Consider the following 22,929-nt stretch of genomic DNA (forward strand, 5'->3'; position numbering starts at 1 on the left):
GCATGAAGCTGTAACATACAATAGTGAACATTCAGTAGAAACACAAGAAACAGCAAAACAAAGATAAAACATTTAATTTCACTCAATTTAGATTTTTCTCAGTTTTATTCAACTCAAAAATCTCTTATTCTGAAAATAGTAATAACACATTTAACACAATCATTTTAATAGCGTAGCTGTAATTTCCTGTATTCTGGTTCTTTATAACAGGGCTGACTATACTGGGAGGAAAACGATGGGTACATTTTGTAATTCCATCCAGAGGAAGTGTTTGGCCTCAGATCACATATTAGAAGACAATGAAAAGCTTAATGAACCTTGACTGAAATGTTTCCTATTCAATATTTCCATTGACAAATTATTCTAAGCTGTTAAATCTCTTTCATCATTCACAGCAGCGAAGGATCTCTGCTCTGTCCCTGCATCCTGCTCCTGTCTCTGACTCTCTCTCATGCTCCTAGATGGCAGGAGAGGAGGTGTTTTTTCTTTCATGTTTATAATCAGAACTAATGATACTGAATATAAATACTGAATGTAAATAGTGAATGTAAATAGTGAATGTAAATAGTAAATACAACTGACTGTAAAGTACCAGTCTGTGAGCAGCAGGCCAAAGATTGCTCCTCGAAAAGTAGAATAATTTGTCAGTTTTATGAGCCAGTTTATAAATGAGTCAGCAGCTTTTATTAGTCAGCTGCTGTCCATCAGAGACTCAGGTGTGTTTCCAGAAAGCCGTTTATGTGGAAAACTCAGAGTAAGTTAATCCTGAGATGAGTGAAACTCTGAGTCAGTCACCATGGTAACTGAAACTCTGAGTCAGTCACCATGGTAACTGAAACTCTGAGTCAGTCACCATGGTAACTGAAACTCTGAGTCTGTCACCATGGTAACTAAAACTCTGAGTCAGTCACCATGGTAACTGAAACTCTGAGTCTGTCACCATGGTAACTGAAACTCTGAGTCTGTCACCATGGTAACTGAAACTCTGAGTCAGTCACCATGGTAACTGAAACTCTGAGTCTGTCACCATGGTAACTGAAACACCCTTCCAAGATGAATATCTGTTAGAACGGTATCACTGCTCCTTACACTCAATCATTTCCTAACATTATCTGGCCATATATGGAGAATGTTAAAATATAAATATATATATATATATGTATACACACATAACCAAAAACAGACCGGTCCTCTCTACAGTAACAATCAAATAAAAGTAACCATCCTGCTCATCTTTTCACTATTTACTAACGTAGCATTAGCACTTCTTAGCTAACTGAATAGTCTGTAGAGACAGAAACAAAGGCGACAAAATACTAATATTTAGTTTCAGTAAGTTATTAATGTCCTGAACATTTTATTGTGACAGTGTTTGACCACATAAGCTTCCTGGTGTCTGTGCATCACCAACAACGAGCATCAGCAGCACCGCACGTGTGTGTGTATGTCCACGTGCACGTGTACAATATGTGAGAAGCCGTCGGTATCAGTGAAAACGTGGACTGGAGTTTCATTGATTTGGGTTTTTTTCTCTCAATAAACAAGTGAAACATTCAATAATGAAGCTCTGCATACAATAGATGAGGGCTGAGTGAACATTCAGCAGAAACACATCTGATAAAATAGCAAAACAAAGATAAAACATTTGATTTCACTTGATTTTGATTTTTGTCATTTTTCTTTTTCTCAAAAATCAAATATATTGAAAATATCAATAACACATTTGAGCTGAATAAGTGGTGTATAGAATATAAAAGGCAGTGAAGAAAAAAAGATAAAAACTCATAAATCATCAATCATCCAATCAGATCTCCTCTCTGCTCTTCTTCTAGTGGGCTCAATAAAGGTCTCACTACTTCCTGTTTTGGAGCGTTGGTGCTGGTGATGACCAACTGCTGTCAGGGCTCCCTGAGCTTCTTCCTCTTCCTCCTTCAGCTCTGGAAACACAGAGGTCATAATAATCCATCTCAGTGTCCTCCTGTGGGTCTGACTTCTGCCCCCTGCTGGCCTGGAGAGACATGACAACACAGATCTGCATCACTCCTCTCTTCAGTTCAAGATAAACAGGCTGAGTGCTTCATTTCAACCAGTCCTCTAAACAAACATGTTCAGTACCTTCAGGATGAAAAAGATGATAATGACGACCAACAGCAGAGCCACCAGCAGGACAACTGGTGGGATGATAGAACCTGTTCTGTAAGGTGTCTTATCTGAGGATTTCTCATCTGGATCTGATGAGACACATTCAGTCATCACATTAGATCACATGACATCATGAGGACAACAGCTCCCATCAAACAGGAACTTTACTGATGTTAAATCTCCTAAAATCAGTGAAGTCTGAAGCAGCTTGTTGATTCAGCTCTTAGAGAATAAGTTCATCTGATCCTCTCTGTATGCTGATGATGTTCAACAAAAAACACTAATGTGTTCACAGCTGCTTTGAAAGAATGAATGAAAGTCTGCTGATTCTCTCCTTAAAGCTCCTGTCTGGTTAAAATGATTCAACTGATTGTTAACAGTCAACATCTTTACATGCAGTTAAATCAGATGTGATCCTGGTGAAGCTCTGAGTTCATCATGTAAAGCCCTGTTTATTATCATTATAGTGCTTATCTGGCTTCACTTTTACTTTCCACTACAACACAGTTGTTATGGTTGAATAATGTTAAAGAAGCCGGGAAGGAAACAGTTTACAGCTCCTTCATCAGATTGTGACTCAGCTCTCTGTAGGTCGCTGGGTCGCTCCTGCTGCATCATGACTTTTTATCAAACATGGAAACAAAGTCAGTGTGACGTCTCAGTTGGACTGAGCTTCACACTCTGCTTCAGCTTACCTGTGACAGTGAGAGAGAGCAGACGGCTCTCAGAGGAGAAGTTATGAGAAAAAACATAGACGCCATAAACACAGCTGTAGTTTCCTTGGTGGGCGGGGTCTGCAGCAGGAAACAGGAAGTCAGCAGAGTGATTGACAGCTGGCTGGGTGTAGTTGTGTGTTGTGTTGGAGGAGGTGAAGGTGAGCTGGAAGGAGCCTCCTGGGTACTGAGGCTGGACGGAGCAGCTGATGGTGAAGTTGGAGCCCTGGAGAACCTGAAACCCCTGCTGCTGGGCCCCGGAGACCCCGTCCAGGGTAGGAGACACAGAGATGATTGGCTGAAGCAGCAGGTCTGTAAATACAGAGAGATGATTGGCTGAAGCAGCAGGTCTGTAAATACAGAGAGATGATGAATCTTTCTTCTTCTTTGAGAAGTTGAATGTTGCTGTCGTCCTGGATAAGTTTACAGTTCAGTCCAATGGAAACCACCAACTATCACTGTGACAGAGGAAGGAAAATATAACTGTCAGAGATGATGTCACTGATGGACGTACCTGAGCAGGTGAGCTCCATGATGAATGAAGAGTAAACTGATGAAAATACACAGTCCCTCAGGTCAGATCCAAAATAAAGACAGTAAGGGTTGATCCTCCATACAGATCTGTCTGAGGTTTCATTTCTGGCTTCTGAAGAAACAGCAGAGCCACAGTCCAAATATTTACATATTATATCTGCTTCCTTCAGGGTCCAGTCATAATGCTCTACTGGTCTCCACTCTCCATGTTTCACCTCCAGTGTACCTGCACAGCGACTGGCTCCTCCCACCAACCTGACAGGATCTGAACAGAAACAAGAGAGTCATCAGTAAAAGAATAAAGTGAGTTTCATTAGAACAGAAATGAAGACAAATCAAAGCTGCAGCTCCTTCTAGCTTCTAGGTTCTTCTAGCTGAGTCTGATCTTCTACAGTCCAGCAGAGCAGACTCATGGCCTCCACACTGGAACTCTTTGGTCCACATTGGAGCCTCCACTTCTCCATAGAGCGCCCCCTGGAGGACTGAAGGAGCCCCACAGCCAAGCTCCCTACAGACCACCTCTGCATCCTGCTGGTCAAAGTCAGCTTCACACACTGAGGACCACGACTGCTCAGACTTCACCTCCAGTCTGCCTGAACACAGACTAGTCCCATTCACCAGCCTGACAGAGTCTGGAGAGAGAGAGGACCGTCCAGAATCACCACATCAATGAAATGAGGTATGCACTTTTTTGTGCAAAGAAAGGCGTAGAATCCTGGCAGTTACCTCCATGCTCAGATTCTCTCAGGAAGCACTGTCTCAGAGCTAACTATCAAGGTGCTATCTGGAGAAGATGCCTCGAGAACAACCCTGAAGTTCCTTCCCCAGTTGAGCATGGGTGGTCTAGAGTGGACCAAGATGGTGACTTGCAGCTCTCCATAGACTGGTTCAATGTCTCCAATGGTCCACAAGCAGTACTTGAGTTTCTGTCCTGCTCATGCAAGAGGGACTGTGTCACTCCATCATGTCAGTGTGTTGCCAACAACTTGGCCTGCACTGACCTATGCCATGCAAGACAGTGCAAAAACCAGAAGGATGACTTTGCTGATGAGAAACAATCCTATTCCTCTGATGAGGATTCCGACGAGGAGTTTGATTAGTGTCGTGGCCTTGAATGATGCAATCGGTACGAAAATGTCATAAAATGTCATTGATCATGCCTAAAAGTCATGACCTTGACCTTTTTCAGTAATGGCAATGTCATAATTGGGTTAACCACACCTTAAAACATAGGAATCCATGTCTCATTTGTTATTTGTTATACCGTTTTTTAGATTTTCAGCTATGTCAGTGTTCTGCTTAATTTATAGGCATTATTTTCTCAAACGCCATGTCTGATATAACACTGAAAATCACCCCCTCCAAATCAGATAATATGGGTAAATGATACATTTTCTGAATCCTTAGGGTCATACCAGTATTTCAGTGTTTGGATTTTGTTTCTTTGATGCTCCCTGGTGCCACAGGATTAAAAGACAAAGATGACTTAGGCGGAAATGGCAGGAAAATGTGTGTGATTAAAAGTTTGAAGAGCTCCAGGGTTGGCTGTACTTATCCAAAATGTTCACAAAGGGATTTAAATGAAAGTCCAGAGTCTCCCCTTTAAAATGATACCAAACATAACAAAATAAATAAAATATTCCAATATGTCCAATATAGATTTTCAGCTGTCAGTGTTCTGCTTGATTTATACGCATTATTTTTCTCAACCTTAGTTTACATTATGTGTGTTAACTCAAAACAGCTACTCTTGTCAGATGGCCATCATACATCATTGAAAAGCTGAGATTCCAGGCTTTCAGAAATGGTATGGTAGCCTTTGCCACTTTTTCTGTAACGGTTTCCATATTTTGAGGCCCTGGCTCACGGACTTTAAGTGGTGTAACCATCAAAACTTGAACCAAAGAAATTACACTTTCTTAAAAAATGCTCAAATTCTCAATAAAACACCATTTCAACTAGTTTGGCATGATCTTACATTATACACATGATGTGTCACAACGTGCAAGCACCATTTAAGAGGCTATTTTGTTAAAATTGTGAAGAAGGCCTTATAACAGGAGATTGAGATCATAATAAAATAATATCATCTGAACCACCTGATCTCTTTATAATATAATAACATCATCTCTGAGCCAGAACCACTGAACTCATGATGGAGGACTGGAACCAGTTCCTCTCTCTTTCTGCCCACGCACATCTTTTAAAGATACATTATTCAAAATTCCTATTGTCCGATTAAACACACTGTAGGTGATTCAAATATCCAATATTTATCATTCTTTGTGGTTACACCATGGGACCTTTTCAGGAGCATTCAGTCTTACTTTTGGTAAAAACAAATGTTGCAAATGTCATTTTAAATGACACAAAACCAACAGAAACACAAAATATACATATTAATAAACCTGATGCTGCTTTTAAAACTATTTTTTAATACATTTTTGAATTTCTCATCTTGCCAACCCTTGTTTTTCACTGACCCGGCTATGGAAGCAATCATTCGAACACCCAAATAGGTGGTAGGAGGAGAACATCTGCACTCTGGACAGCGCCTAACTCCCATTCGCGCCTATATGGTTGATATGACCACCCTCACCTCAACCATCGCATGTACCAAGTGGCTGCTGAATAAGATTAACACCAACATAACTTGGGCAAGGATGAAGTTGAAACCCAGCAAGTTAAGGAGCATATCCATCATGCAAGGAAAATTCGTGAACATTACAGCATATTCTTACTGGCTGCAAAATCAGTCTCTCGCAAAGAGGCACAACAGTGTCCTGCAACAACTGGCCACTACCTTGGAGCGAAGGATATCCACCACCAATGCCCTCCCTCCCCCGACGTCCAGTTTCCCAAACACCATCTCCTTTGTGGAAGCTGGACAACTTCCTTGGAGACCCTCCTGGATGCCGTCCAGGACTGAAAAATGCAGGTTGACCTAGGCCAAAGGCTCTGACAGAGATAATCACAACTAACCTCAGACTGGATATGATCCGATGGTCAACCTCGCAGAAGTCCCTTCACATACTGGAGTTAACTGTCCTGTCGGAGGTTGCGGTTGATGAAGTGTGTGAACGCAAGAGATTGACATATACTGACTTAGCAGCAGAGGCAGAACAACGAGGCTGGCGGACCAAGGTCAACCCGGTAGAGGTTGGCTGTAGAGGGTTTATAGCCACCTCAACATCTAAGCTCCTGAAGAAGATGGCAAACAGTGAGGTCACTGTCAGAGGATGCAGAACGAAGTAGCAGCTGGATCTGGCTGAAAAGAAAGGATTCCGTCTGGGCTGCGAAATGACCAGCAAGAAGGGTGAAAGCTGAGGGGAGTGCACCTGGGATGCTAGGTGATGCTGTTGAGAACTCTGGAGGTGTTGTGAGTCTATCAACGAAACATCAATGGAGGGTGCCCACCTGACGACCCCAAGGAAGTGATTAGTAGCCCCTTCTCCACTCAAGATCTCAGAGTGCCAACTTATCTGAGGGATTGAAACACATGTACCTCCACCATGACCAGTCGCTTTTAGTTGTGCCCAGATCCAAGCTAAAGCTCAGGGGAGACCGGGCTTTTTCAGTTGATTTTATTATGTTTGATGTGCTGTTGTTGTTTTCATGTGTCTTGTAAGGCGCCTATAAATAAAATGCATTTTATATTCTTAATATTTTTATTGTTTTTTTTTAAAATTATTGTAATTTTATTATTATCATTGGAACTTTTTATCATATGGTTTGTTAATGTCCGCAGTATTGAAGCTAACTGTAAATGATGAGCGTTAATGGTTAGCTGGTATCGTGTGACTGGAAACCACCTCATGTACTGGTCACAGCACAATTACGCTCTTCCAGAGAATCAGTGCTATTATACATTTTTTTACTTTTTTCTTTTTCTTAGATTCTGCTTGTTTAGTTTTCTCCCCTTCAGGTTATATATTTATATGCATATCATACATGTACATAGTATACTGTATGTACACTCTTTGGTCACTTCATAAATGTACATATGTGTATTTGCTTAGTTATTTCTGTTGATATCATTTTGGATGACGGAGGAAGTCCATGATGGCCTTTGGACTCCTGTTTAGGAGCAAGTTTTTGTGTTCTTCTTTACTGTGTATCATATATATGAGTATAATGTTGTTACTCCCTTCCTGTAAATTACAAACAAATGAATAAAAAAGGTGTAAAAGTGTTATTGATGCATTAGATTTATTAGCATGAAGCTGTAACATACAATAAATGAGGGCTGAGTGAACATTCAGCAGAAACACAAGGAACAGCAAAACAAAGATAAAACATTTGATTTCACTCAATTTTGATTTTCTCAGTTTCTTTATCTCAAAAATCTCTTATTTTGAATATAGTAGTAATGCATTAAAGCTGAATAAGTAGTATATAGAATATAAGAGGCAGTGAAAGAAAAAGATATAAACTCATCAATCATCAATCATCCAGCGTTAGTGCTGGATGTAAATCAGAAGCTGCGGAATCAACCAACATGGACGTCATTCATCGCCATACTGGGCTGAAAAGACCAGAGAATGAGAGGAGGCAGGAAACCAAACATGATTTTCTGCTTCTGAGGGCTTGTGTGGCTCCTTGGAGGTCCTACTCTGCTCCTTAGGCTCTTTCCTCTTCAGCTGGACGAACTGGGATGATAATAATCCATCTCAGTGTTCTCCTGCGGTCCTGACGTCTAACTCCTGCTGACCTGGAGAGACATGACAACACAGATATAAGTGACTGTATCACTCCTCACTTCAGTTCATGATAAACAGACTGAGTGCTTCATTTCAACCAGTCCTCTAAACCATCAGCACAGGGGAAAAAGCAACTCAACACTTTTTTGGATTATTTGAATGGAGAGTAAGGGTTGAGAATATTGCCTACGTAGTACTTTAAAAGCAGGAGTCTCTCTATTATTAGGTAATCACGCCCCTCATTACTCTGTTCACAGTAGAATAATGGATGAAACTACAGCTAATCTGAATTAGACTCCTCCTGTTTTCCTCTGTCAGATTATTGCTTTCAGCAGTAGCAGCTCATGCTATCAGACCTCAGCTCAGACTACAGAGAACTGTAATTATTAACACTGGTCTGAGGTAGGGATGCCCCCTGAAACCTGCTTCTGAACTGGAACCAGTATTAAACACTTAAAAACCTGAGGTATTTTTAAGCTCAGTTCTTTTATCAGTACTTGAAGAAAACAAGGTGTGAGATTATTGGATGGTAAAATCTGGTTTTGGGTTCTGCTTGTTTCCATGGAGATATTATTGAGTTCATATTGTGACACTGTTGTAAACATTGTTGTTGATGTCAGCAAACTCTGTAATTTTAACTCTAAAATATAAATACATTATAGTCCTGTTGTGGATTCATGACTTTCATTAATTATAATTTTAATATAGTAATAATTTAATAATAATATAAAGAGCTGATAAGAGTATTGATGAAGAACCAGATCAATAAGAGGTATTGATAAGAGTAGTAGTATTGATGAAATCCTAATGAAACTGATCCCTAGTGTGAAGTCAGTACATCTGATCATGGTTCTGACACTGAGCTGACAGAGAGCAGAAAACTGCTCTGTTTACACTGTGTTAATACAAATGATTAAACACCATATACATACAGTATATTGTAACTCTAAACTGCTACTACTGCTGCTTTCTCTTGTAGTGTGAATATCCTTAAAGGTGCAGATTGTCTCAGTTTGAATCAATGAGCCTCCAGGAACAAGCTAACTTCTCTACCCTTTAGGATGCTGTCGTCCTGGATAAGTTTACAGTTCAGTCCAATGGAAACCACCAACTATCACTGTGACAGAGGAAGGACAATATTACTGTCAGAGATGATGTCACTGATGGACTTACCTGAGCAGGTGAGCTCCACAATGGAGGAAGAGGAACCTGAGGATACACAGTCCCTCAGGTCAGATCCAGACTGAAGACAGTCAGATATGATCCACCATACAGATCTGTCTGAGGCTTCATTTCTGCTTCTTATTGAAACAGCAGAGCCACAGTCCAAATATCTACATATTACATCTGCTTTCTTCAGGGTCCAGTCAGAGTCACTCATCACTGGTCTCCACTCTCCATGTTTCACCTCCAGTGTACCTGCACAGCGACTGGCTCCTCCCACCAACCTGACAGGATCTGAACAGAAACAAGAGAGTCATCAGTAAAAGAATAAAGTGAGTTTCATTAGAACAGAAACAAGAGAGTCATCAGTAAAAGAATAAAGTGAGTTTCATTAGAACAGAAATGAAGACAAATCAAAGCTGCAGCTCCTCTTCTACCTGAGCAGGTGAGTCCAACAGCTTTACCAGGTGAGCAGGTTCTTCTAGCTGAGTCTGATCTTCTACAGTCCAGGAGAGCAGACTCATTGCCTCCACACTGGAACTCTTTGGTCCACATTGGAGCCTCCACTTCTCCATAGAGCGCCCCCTGGAGGACTGAAGGAGCCCCACAGCCAAGCTCCCTACAGACCACCTCTGCATCCTGCTGGTCAAAGTCAGCTTCACACACTGAGGACCACGACTGCTCAGACTTCACCTCCAGTCTGCCTGAACACAGACTAGTCCCATTCACCAGCCTGGCAGAGTCTGGAGAGAGAGAGGACCATCATTAGTTTTGGGAATATTTAACTGCAACATTCATACCAATAAAGCTTTTTCTCAATTTGAAAGTAACAACTGATGAAGAGAGAGAGCACATTCATACCCTGACTCAAGTCTTTATCTACAGAAAATATGTTATGTTAGTTGTAGGATTTGAAAATGTCTTATTTAGAATGACCCAGTGGTGGACAGAAATGCATGGTATCAGAAAATAAAGAAGATGTAGAAGTTTAAAAGGAGGAGTCTCTCTGTTATTAGGTAGTCACGCCCCTCATAACTCTGTTCACAGTAGAATAATGGATGAAGCTACAGCTAATCTGAATTAGACTCCTCCTGTTTTCATGCAACTAACCCCTGAGGAACTCCACATATCATAGCTACTCGATCAGATTCATAACTTCCAACGGTCACATAATAACTCCACCGAAACACCATATACATACAGTATATTGTAACTGTTAACTGCTACTACTGCTGCTTTCTCTTGTAGTGTGAATATCCTTAAAGGTGCAGATTGTCTCAGTTTGAATCAATGAGCCTCCAGGAACAAGCTAACTTCTCTACCCTTTAGGATGCTGTCGTCCTGGATAAGTTTACAGTTCAGTCCAATGGAAACCACCAACTATCACTGTGACAGAGGAAGGAAAATATTACTGTCAGAGATGATGTCACTGATGGACTTACCTGAGCAGGTGATCTCCAAGATGGAGGAAGAGGAATCTGATGATACACAGTCCCTCAGTGCAGATCCAGACTGAACACAGTCAGAACTGATGCTCCATACAGATCTGTATGAGGCGCTTCTGCTTCTTGTTGAAACAGCAGAGCCACAGTCCATATATCTACATATTACGTCTGCTTCCTTCATGGTCCAGTCATAATGCTCTACTGGTCTCCACTCTCCATGTTTCATCTCCAGTGTACCTGCACAGCGACTGGCTCCTCCCACCAACCTGACAGGCTCTGAACAGAAACAAGAGAGTCATCAGTAAAAGAATAAAGTGAGTTTCATTAGAACAGAAACAAGAGAGTCATCAGTAAAAGAATAAAGTGAGTTTCATTAGAACAGAATCAAGAGAGTCACCAGTAAAAGAATATAGTGAGTTTCATTAGAACAGAAACAAGAGAGTCACCAGTAAAAGAATAAAGTGAGTTTTATTAGAACAGAAATGAAGACAAATCAAAGCTGCAGCTCCTCTTCTACCTGAGCAGGTGAGTCCAACAGCTTTACCAGGTGAGCAGGTTCTTCTAGCTGAGTCTGATCTTCTACAGTCCAGGAGAGCAGACTCATTGCCTCCACACTGGAACTCTTTGGTCCACATTGGAGCCTCCACTTCTCCATAGAGCGCCCCCTGGAGGACTGAAGGAGCCCCACAGCCAAGATCCCTACAGACCACCTCTGCATCCTGCTGGTCAAAGTCAGCTTCACACACTGAGGACCAAGACTGCTCAGACTTCACCTCCAGTCTGCCTGAACACAGACTAGTCCCATTCACCAGCCTGACAGAGTCTGGAGAGAGAGAGGACCATCATTAGTTTTGGGAATATTTAACTGCAACATTCATACCAATAAAGCTTTTTTATTGGTATTGATAAAGAACCGGATCAATAAGAGGTATTGATAAGAGTAGTAGTATTGATAAAATCCTAATGAAACTGATCCCTAGTGTGAAGTCAGTACATCTGATCATGGTTCTGACACTGAGCTGACAGAGAGCAGCAAACTGCTCTGTTTACACTGTGTTAATACAAATGATTAAACACCATATACATACAGTATATTGTAACTCTAAACTGCTACTACTGCTGCTTTCTCTTGTAGTGTGAATATCCTTAAAGGTGCAGATTGTCTCAGTTTGAATCAATGAGCCTCCAGGAACAAGCTAACTTCTCTACCCTTTAGGATGCTGTCGTCCTGGATAAGTTTACAGTTCAGTCCAATGGAAACCACCAACTATCACTGTGACAGAGGAAGGACAATATTACTGTCAGAGATGATGTCACTGATGGACTTACCTGAGCAGGTGAGCTCCAAGATGGAGGAAGAGGAATGTGATGATACACAGTCCCTCAGCTCAGATCCAGAATGAAGTAAGTTAGAGCTGATCCACCATACAGATCTGTCTGAGGCTTCATTTCTGCTTCTTATTGAAACAGCAGAGCCACAGTCCAAATATCTACATATTACATCTGCTTTCTTCAGGGTCCAGTCAGAGTCACTCATCACTGGTCTCCACTCTCCATGTTTCACCTCCAGTGTACCTGCACAGCGACTGGCTCCTCCCACCAACCTGACAGGCTCTGAACAGAAACAAGAGAGTCATCAGTAAAAGAATAAAGTGAGTTTCATTAGAACAGAAACAAGAGAGTCATCAGTAAAAGAATAAAGTGAGTTTCATTAGAACAGAAATGAAGACAAATCAAAGCTCCAGCTCCTCTTCTACCTGAGCAGGTGAGTCCAACAGCTTTACCAGGTGAGCAGGTTCTTCTAGCTGAGTCTGATCTTCTACAGTCCAGGAGAGCAGACTCATTGCCTCCGCACTGGAACTCTTTGGTCCACATTGGAGTCTCCACTTCTCCATAGAGCGCCCCCTGGAGGACTGAAGGAGCCCCACAGCCAAGATCCCTACAGACCACCTCTGCATCCTGCTGGTCAAAGTCAGCTTCACACACTGAGGACCACGACTGCTCAGACTTCACCTCCAGTCTGCCTGAACACAGACTAGTCCCATTCACCAGCCTGACAGAGTCTGGAGAGAGAGAGGACCATCATTAGTTTTGGGAATATTTAACTGCAACATTCATACCAATAAAGCTTTTTCTCAATTTGAAAGTAACAACTGATGAAGAGAGAGAGCACATTCATACCCTGACTCAAGTCTTTATATAGAGAAAATATGTTATGTTAGTTGTAGGATTTGAAAATGTCTTATTTAGAATGACCCAGTGGTGGACAGAAATGCATGGTATCAGAAAATAAAGAAGATGTAGAAGTTTAAAAGGAGGAGTCTCTCTGTTATTAGGTAGTCACGCCCCTCATAACTCTGTTCACAGTAGAATAATGGATGAAGCTACAGCTAATCTGAATTAGACTCCTCCTGTTTTCATGCAACTAACCCCTGAGGAACTCCACATATCATAGCTACTCGATCAGATTCATAACTTCCAACGGTCACATAATAACTCCACCGAAACACCATATACATACAGTATATTGTAACTGTTAACTGCTACTACTGCTGCTTTCTCTTGTAGTGTGAATATCCTTAAAGGTGCAGATTGTCTCAGTTTGAATCAATGAGCCTCCAGGAACAAGCTAACTTCTCTACCCTTTAGGATGCTGTCGTCCTGGATAAGTTTACAGTTCAGTCCAATGGAAACCACCAACTATCACTGTGACAGAGGAAGGACAATATTACTGTCAGAGATGATGTCACTGATGGACTTACCTGAGCAGGTGATTTCCATGATGAAGTCAGAGGAATCTGATGATACACAGTCCCTCAGTGCAGATCCAGACTGAACACAGTCAGAACTGATCCTCCATACCGATCTGTATGAGTATTCATTTCTGCTTCTTGTTGAAACAGCAGAGCCACAATCCAGGGATCTACATATTATATATGCTTCCTTCAGGGTCCAGCGAGAGGAACTAACTGGTCTCCACTCCCCATATTTCAGGTGCAGTGTACCTGCACAGCGACTGGCTCCTCCCACCAACCTGACAGGCTCTGAACAGAAACAAGAGAGTCATCAGTAAAAGAATAAAGTGAGTTTTATTAGAACAGAAACAAGAGAGTCATCAGTAAAAGAATAAAGTGAGTTTCATTAGAACAGAAACAAGAGAGTCATCAGTAAAAGAATAAAGTGAGTTTCATTAGAACAGAAATGAAGACAAATCAAAGCTGCAGCTCCTCTTCTACCTGAGCAGGTGAGTCCAACAGCTTTACCAGGTGAGCAGGTTCTTCTAGCTGAGTCTGATCTTCTACAGTGCAGGAGAGCAGACTCATGGCCTCCACACTGGAACTCTTTGGTCCACATTGGAGCCTCCACTTCTCCATAGAGCGCCCCCTGGAGGACTGAAGGAGCCTCACAGCCAAGCTCCCTACAGACCACCTCTGCATCCTGCTGGTCAAAGTCAGCTTCACACACTGAGGACCACGACTGCTCAGACTTCACCTCCAGTCTGCCTGAACACCGACTAGTCCCATTCACCAGCCTGACAGAGTCTGGAGAGAGAGAGGACCATCATTAGTTTTGGGAATAATTAACTGCAACATTCATACCAATAAAGTTTTTTTATTGGTATTGATAAAGAACCGGATCAATAAGAGGTATTGATAAGAGTAGTAGTATTGATCAAATCCTAATGAAACTGATCCCTAGTGTGAAGTCAGTACATCTGATCATGGTTCTGACACTGAGCTGACAGAGAGCAGCAAACTGCTCTGTTTACACTGTGTTAATACAAATGATTAAACACCATATACATACAGTATACTGTAACTCTAAACTGCTACTACTGCTGCTTTCTCTTGGAGTGTGAATATCCTTAAAGGTGCAGATTGTCTCAGTTTGAATCAATGAGCCTCCAGGAACAAGCTAACTTCTCTACCCTTTAGGATGCTGTCGTCCTGGATAAGTTTACAGTTCAGTCCAATGGAAACCACCAACTATCACTGTGACAGAGGAAGGACAATATTACTGTCAGAGATGAAGTCACTGATGGACTTACCTGAGCAGGTGATCTCCACGATGGAGGACGATAAATATGATGATGATACACAGTCCCTCAGTGCAGATCCAAAATGAAGACAGTAAGATATGATCCTCCATACAGATCTGTCTGAGTCTACATTTCTGCTTCTTGTTGAAACAGCAGAGCCACAGTCCAAATATCTGCATATTATATCTGCTTCCTTCCGGGTCCAGAGAAAGGGACTCACTGATCTCCACTCTCCATGTTTCAGCTCCAGTGTACCTGCACAGCGACTGGCTCCTCCCACCAACCTGAACTCTGAACAGAAACAAGAGAGTCATCAGTAAAATAATAAAGTGAGTTAGTTTGAAAAGTGAATTTGAAAGTAATTAGTGCATTTTCTAATTTCCTGCTAACTACAAACAATAGTCTGGATTTAGAGCTCATCATAGCACAGATACTGCACTAATAAAAGTTACTAATGACCTTTTAACTTCATCAGACAATGGACTTCTCTCTGTCCTCGTCCTGTTAGATCTTAGTGCTGCCTTCAACACTATTGATCATCAAACCCTGTTACAGAGACTTGAACATTTAATTGGCATTAAAGGAACAGCATTAAACTGGTTTAAATCCTATTTATCTGATAGATTTCAGTTTGTAAATGTTAATGATAAATCCTCCATGCAAACAAAAGTTAGACATGGTGTTCCTCAGGGTTCAGTGCTTGGACCAATACTATTCTCCTTATATATGCTTCCTTTAGTTAATACTATTCTCCTTATATATGCTTCCTTTAGTTATACTATTCTCCTTATATATGCTTCCTTTAGTTATACTATTCTCCTTATATATGTTTCCTTTAGTTATACTATTCTCCTTATATATGCTTCCTTTAGTTATACTATTCTCCTTATATATGTTTCCTTTAGTTATACTATTCTCCTTATATATGCTTCCTTTAGTTATACTATTCTCCTTATATATGCTTCCTTTAGTTATACTATTCTCCTTATATATGCTTCCTTTAGTTATACTATTCTCCTTATATATGCTTCCTTTAGTTATACTATTCTCCTTCCTTTAGGAAAAAACATTATTCGGAAACACTCAATAAATGTTCATTGTTATGCAGACGATACTCAATTATATCTATCAATAAGGCCTGATGAAATCAACCAGTTAACTAAACTACAAACATGCATTAAGGATATAAAGGCCTGGAAGACCTGCAATTTCCTGCTATTAAACTGAAATTAAGTTATTGTGCTTGGCCCTAAACACCTCAGAAACACATTATCTAATGATATAACTACTCTGGATGGCATTACTTTGGCCTCCAGCACCACTGTAAGGAACCTAGGAGTTATATTTGACCAGGATTTGTCCTTTAATTCCCACATAAAACTAATTTCAAGGACTGACTTTTTTCATCTGCGTAACATTTCAAAAATTAGACACATCTGTCTGAAAATGATGCTGAAAAACTAATCCATGCATTTGTTACTTCTAGGCTGGATTATTGTAATTCATTATTATCTGGCTGTCCTAATAAATCTCTAAAGACTTTAACTAATGGTTAAAGACTCTCCAGCTGGTCCAGAATGCAGCTGCACAAGTTCTGATAAAACTAGAAAGAGAGATCACATTACTCCTATTTTAGCTTCACTGCATCGACTTCCTGTAAAATCTAGAATAGAATTTAAAATCCTTCTCCTCACTTTTAAAGCTCTTAATGGTCAGGCTCCATCATATCTTAAAGAACCTCATGAACCTACTGGAACACTGCGCTCCCAGCTCATAGAACCTTATGAACCTAGAACGCTGCGCTCCCAGCTCATAGAACCTCATGAACCTACTAGAACACTGTGCTCCCAGCTCATAGAACCTCATGAACCTACTAGAACACTGCGCTCCCAGCTCATAGAACCTTATGAACCTACTAGAACACTGCGCTCCCAGCTCATAGAACCTCATGAACCTACTAGAACACTGCGCTCCCAGCTCATAGAACCTTATGAACCTACTAGAACACTGTGCTCCCAGCTCATAGAACCTTATGAACCTACTAGAACACTGTGCTCCCAGCTCATAGAACCTTATGAACCTACTAGAACACTGCTCTCCCAGCTCATAGAACCTTATGAACCTACTAGAACACTTTGCTCCCAGCTCATAGAACCTTATGAACCTACTAGAACACTGTGCTCCCAGCTCATAGAACCTTATGAACCTACTAGAACACTGCGCTCCCAGCTCATAGAACCTTATGAACCTACTAGAACACTGCGCTCCCAGCTCATAGAACCTTATGAACCTACTAGAACACTGTGCTCCCAGCTCATAGAACCTTATGAACCTACTAGAACACTTCACTCCCAGCTCATAGAACCTCATGAACCTACTAGAACACTGTGCTCCCAGCTCATAGAACCTTATGAACCTACTAGAACACTTCACTCCCAGCTCATAGAACCTTATGAACCTACTAGAACACTGCTCTCCCAGCTCATAGAACCTTATGAACCTACTAGAACACTTTGCTCCCAGCTCATAGAACCTTATGAACCTACTAGAACACTGTGCTCCCAGCTCATAGAACCTTATGAACCTACTAGAACACTGCGCTCCCAGCTCATAGAACCTTATGAACCTACTAGAACACTGCGCTCCCAGCTCATAGAACCTCATGAACCTACTAGAACACTGCGCTCCCAGCTCATAGTACCTCATGTACCTACTAGAACACTGCGCTCCCAGCTCATAGTACCTTATGTACCTACTAGAACACTGCGCTCCCAGCATGCAGGCCTACTTGTGGTTCCTAGTATCTCTAAAAGTAGAACAGGAGGCAGAGCCTTCAGTTCTCAGGTTCCTCTCCTGTGGAACCATATCCCAGATTGGGTCGGGGGGGCAGACACCCTCTCTACGTTTAGGGTTCCAGCTCCTACTTTATGCTGCTATAGGCTGGGGGACTCCCATGATGCACTGCTCCTCTCTCTCTCTATCCATCATCTATATCCATTAACATTCGTGTACTATTAATGCATCAATAAGATAAACTTCTTCCCCGGAGTTGTCTCACAGGTAATCTGGACCTTCAATGTGCTTCTCTCTCTCCTCTCCTTCCTCTCCTTCCTCTCCTTCCTCTCTCTCTCTCTCCTCTCCTTCCTCTCTCTCTCTCTCCTCTCCTTCCTCTCTCTCCTCTCCTTCCTCTCCTTCCTCTCCTTCCTCTCTCTCTCTCCTCCAACCGGTCGAGGCAGATGTTCTCCCACTGTGAGCCTGGTTCTGGTTCTGAGGTTTCTTCCTGTTTAAATGGAGTTTTTTCTCTCCACTGTCACCAAGTGCTGCTCATGTGTGAATGTTGGGTCTCTTTAAATTAAACTGAAGAGTTCGGTTTAGAACCTGCTCTATGTGGAAAGAGCTTTGAGATAACTTTGTTGTGATTTGGCGTTATACAAATAAAGATTGATTGATTGATTGATTGACTATAACCTGCTCCGGAGCAGGTAAGCCGTTCAGCATAAGTTACCATGGTGATTTACCAGTTAACATGGTGATTTACCAGTTACCATGGTGATTTACCCCGGTAAGAAGTGAACCAGCGTCGTAGGACGGAAAACCCAGAGTTAACCCTGAAGTTACCTCTATCTAAGTTAACATATTTTATGAGTTGTTAGGTTTGAGGGTATTTGGTCATGAACCCAAATAGATTGACTGTCCACCACTGATGGAGGTGTGAGTAACGTCCTCCAGCTCCTCCTGGAGGATCAGAGGTGTTCCCAGACCACATGACATACATTCTCTGTTTTTACCTGATTGGTGATCATCTTCAGCCTGGAGTCCTGGAGAGAAAATCAGACAATTAATATTAATATTGGTGCAGAGCTGTGAACTGAACAAACACTGTGAGGCTTCCCAGCAGCTCAGAGCTCATCTCAGTGAAAACACAGATTATTGAACTCACTCAGGAGTCATTTGACCAGTTTACCACTGACCTGCAAAGTGGACCACAATATGACTTTACATCTGTTTTACCAAATATGCCACAGACTGTTATAATATGTGAAAGTAACATGTTCAGTTTTCAGTAACTAGAAGACGGAGCTAAAAACCAAACCAGACAGTCTTATTGAGATTGAGATTTTTTTCCAGCAGAGACCTGAGAACAAGAAAAATTCAGACGTGGAAACATTGAAATCCAGGATGACAACAGTCAAATCGCTAAACTTGAAACCTCAAAACAGCAATGACTCACTAAGCCATTACACTGAAAATAAGATATTTCATTACTACTAATACATTTTTTGAATGCAGGATTTAGACTTAAATCATTTTACAAAGATGTTTTGAAATCTTTCACACATCCATCATTAAAGCAGAGTCCTGCCTGAGCTGCACACTAATTCTGTATAATTTGTTCAGTTTTGTTGTTCTGTGCTTATTGTTGTTGTTGTTTTTTTATTGACAATCAACTCTTAAATAGGTATGTTTAGGTATGTTAGTTACCCTTTTTCCTCCTCATGTATCTCCTCATCAGCCAGAAGACAAACAACACTGAAGCCACTAACTGCAGGTTAAAGGCTCAGTTCACTAAACTTTGACCAGATTTTGATATATTTGCCTTTTTTTTCATCATCGTCAGAATTCAGTCATGATGGACCATCAGTACGACACAGTCAGAATTTCTTCATGACTGGATGGGTTAAATGTGAGAAACAGTTTGACAGAGAAACAGGAAGTGTCTCAAATACGTGTATTTGATAAGAAAAAAAATATTTCCCAACAGCCAGTCCTGTACATGACAAGAAATGCTCTGCCGTTGCCATGGTAACAGATGTGTAGTCTGTTAGTTGTCCTCAGATGCTAACCCTAACCCAGCCTGGACAACTTTACAGACCTCAGTTCTGATAAAGTAATTATAGTAGGTGACTTTAATATTCATGTAGACATAGATAATGATAGTTGATTTTTTTCATTATTAGATTCAATTTGCTTCTCCCAAAATGTGAATGAACCCACTCAGTGTTGTTTGGTTCTTCAAAGCCTGGCAGATGGCTTTGTCTGGTCTGGGTAAAATCAAGCAGAACTCAAAATCCCATATTCCCCCTGGGGGATTCTCTTCCCTGATTGGCTGTGAGGCGCCTGACGTCACTTCCTGCCAATGACATCACCCGAGTCGGACAAAAGCAAGCTGCACATCGTAAACGATGCTTTTTCACTAGTTATTGTGCCAGGAAAGACGCGGGAGACTTAAAGAAACACGTGTTTCTCCTTCCCCCTTCTTCCTCTGATCTGTTCATCTTTTTTATGTAGATATTTATTTTTGTCATCACAATTCAAGTTATTACAGTTTATATGCTGGCTTTTAGCTGTGGGGGGGGGGGGGGGACCCATCCAATCAGAAGGCTTCCTTTTTTGCTGGATCATGCAGTGAATAGCAGTCACTGAATTTTGTTTGAAATGTGACTCATAAAAATGGAATAAATGAAACAGTTCTTGTTTCTGGCCCCCAGATCCTAGGATCTCCGCTGCCGAGCATTCATGTTTTTTGCTGGCGTTAATCTCTCCTCACTGACTCACTCACTGTCACAGACTACTGTTATAATCCACCTCTGTAAACAGTGCACAGCATGTGTTGGTCATATTCCTGCACTGTCTGCACACATGTGGGCAGCCACCCAAGACGACACAGAGCGAACACACCAAAAGAAAAACAAAGATCTGGCTTTTATCGCTTATTTGCACTTCATGTCTTCTTTTTAATAAAGTCACAGAGGTTGAAAGTAACAAGCCTGTTTGACAATGTAATGAGTAGAAAGTAATATTTGTGTTTAAATGTAGGGAGTAAAAGTAAAAAGTCACCCGAAAAATACAAGTACAAATACTTCCTCTGCCTTTAGCTCATTTGGTTTGACTTACTGATATTTGGGTTGTTTGCTCTGTGTTTTATCTTCTGTGTTCCTGCTCTCCTTCCAGCCCATTTCCCCTCCACACCTGTCCTGTATCAGTCCTCAGTGTCCCTCCAGTCTGTCCTTGTCTGCTCACCTGTTCCTCATCCACTTATTAGTAATTTTTCCACAGGAGATGCTAATTTTAATTAATGGATTCATTTATAATTCCCATGTATCTTTTATCTCCACTGACATCTGATGTTTTACACATCGTGATGTTTTCTGAAAAGCTGCCGTTGTTGACAGGAATAAAAGAGGTAAAAAACATTTGTATCCTTCACCCACCTGCCTTTTCTCTTAAGCCCAAGAGTAGCATTTAAACTGTTAACCACCTGATGTGTCTGCAGTTTATTTGCATAGATCACTACATCAATGCACTTCACATGCTGTTAAGCAATCAGAGCGTCAGTGTGGTTTATGTGGCTGCTGTGTAGCTACGTATGAGTCTGAATTTGTTCAACTTTCTTCTAAATGTTCGTAAGTCAGTTTTTCTGGAACAAGATGGTCCACTGGAAATATAATGTGTGCCTCCACTACAGCTTCCATGTTAACACATCAGTTATTAAACTGTGAAAAGAAGCGATGTGAAACTATCAGGACTGAACTGAAGATATTTCACTACTTTTTACTGATAACATTTTCCTTCAGTGAACTTTTGACTTAAATTCAGTATTTTTCAAAGAGGTTTTGAGTCTTTCACACATCCATCATTAAAGCAGAGTCCTACCTGAGCTGCACAGCAACACCAACACCATCAGCAGGTGATCCATGACCAGGTAGACCGTCTGTCTCTGTGTCTGTCTGACGGACTCGATAGCTCTCCTCTGCTGATCACATGATCTGTTTCCTCTTTTTATCTCACGTGAGCAAGATTTTACTCTGATAAGCAGTTTGACAGAGTAACAGGAAGTAACACGACAATAAACATGTTGCCATGGTAACAAATATGTTCTCTGTAATCTCAGATGCTTTCTGTCACAGAAAAACCTCATAACTTCATTTAGTTCATTTTAAACAGTTGTTTGTTGTTTAGGAAGATTTGAGTTGTTATTATTAAAAACTAAAAGTGTGTGATTTAAAACAGGAAGCTGACAAACCACAAACACCCTTCTGTTTTCTCACTTCACTCTTTTTTGACCCTCTTCCCGTTCTCAGTCCGAGCTTGCTGATTATCAGCATTTTCTTTTGCTCTGCTACTTCAGAGTAAAACTGAAATATGAAAGTTTACCACAGTTCACACAGAAAAATATAAATAAATAAATGTAGAAATACTGAAATCGCCTAAACATAAGATTATTTTGGAAAATAAATCTTTGACATTATTTAGTTATTTAGTTCTCTTTCATTACCAAAATGAAAAGAAAGAAAAAACCCCTCTGTGAGACCATTTACTGTGAATGTGTGTCAGACACTCTACACACATGATGCCAACTTACTGTCATACATTACGCAGCATACATGAGTTAAGCCCTTCTGAACATTAACGACATTTTTAATTATAAAGCAATTCCATTGAAATGTATTAAAGTTTCATTTAATAGAAAAATCAATAGATATGCCATCAAAATCTGTAAAATAAATCAATCAATCAACATCAATATATATATATATTTATATTTCACATACCCAAGGAGCTTGGAGAGTGACTCCAGTTTTAAATGTCTGGGGGTAAACATCACTGAGATTAATGCAATATTTGGATCCTACTTTCATCCATGGAGGGCCTGCGCCTGCCATAGGGTTGACTTTCATCATCATCATAACTGATGATCAGCACAATGTAAACATAACATCAATGTAACACTTTTTCTCACATTAAGTAATATTCTCATACCAACATTTGTGTTTATGAAAGGAGAAAGTATAATGACAGTTCTTCAGATACACATTTATCTGTGATCGCTGTAATTACTGATACAATAGAGGTTTTCTTTAGGTAATTTATATTGATTGTGTTTAAACCACTGATTTTACACTAATTTTCTTTTTCACACATTTCTCTTTCAATTGGTGTTGTTTCAGACACACAGAAGGAACTCAGGAATGTGCCATGTGTCTATACTTTAAGGCTGGTGAAGTGTCTTTTAATTAATGACTGTGTGACTCTGATCTGATGATAGAAAAGAGAGTGAGTCGGAGTGTCTCTCCGATAAGTTCTGACGTCTGAAGGAGACACCAAAATCTGTCTTATGTTACTTTTATGTAGTTATTGTCACTTTTGGGGTTTCATCTTGGAATGTTAATGGATCTGTGTTTGTCCCAGAG

At 40.8% G+C, this 22,929-nt stretch overlaps 1 protein-coding gene across 1 annotated transcript; it reads right to left on the reverse strand.

The window, feature by feature from the left end:
* Window positions 1–1,852: 1,852 nt before the first annotated feature.
* On the reverse strand, window positions 1,853–21,485 carry LOC134003182 (scavenger receptor cysteine-rich type 1 protein M130-like). The gene is given in 16 exon segments (XM_062442307.1): window positions 1,853–2,008; window positions 2,116–2,231; window positions 2,838–2,998; window positions 3,083–3,167; window positions 9,263–9,547; window positions 9,691–10,067; window positions 10,576–10,594; window positions 10,684–10,974; window positions 11,216–11,521; window positions 12,028–12,312; window positions 12,456–12,761; window positions 13,461–13,742; window positions 13,935–14,240; window positions 14,747–15,028; window positions 18,526–18,555; window positions 21,392–21,485. Coding segments are annotated over 16 exon segments (3,330 nt in total). The 5' UTR covers window positions 21,435–21,485.
* Window positions 21,486–22,929: the final 1,444 nt, after the last annotated feature.

The sequence above is a fragment of the Scomber scombrus genome, chromosome 21 (assembly GCF_963691925.1).
Source record: "Scomber scombrus chromosome 21, fScoSco1.1, whole genome shotgun sequence".
Taxonomy (NCBI): domain Eukaryota; kingdom Metazoa; phylum Chordata; class Actinopteri; order Scombriformes; family Scombridae; genus Scomber; species Scomber scombrus.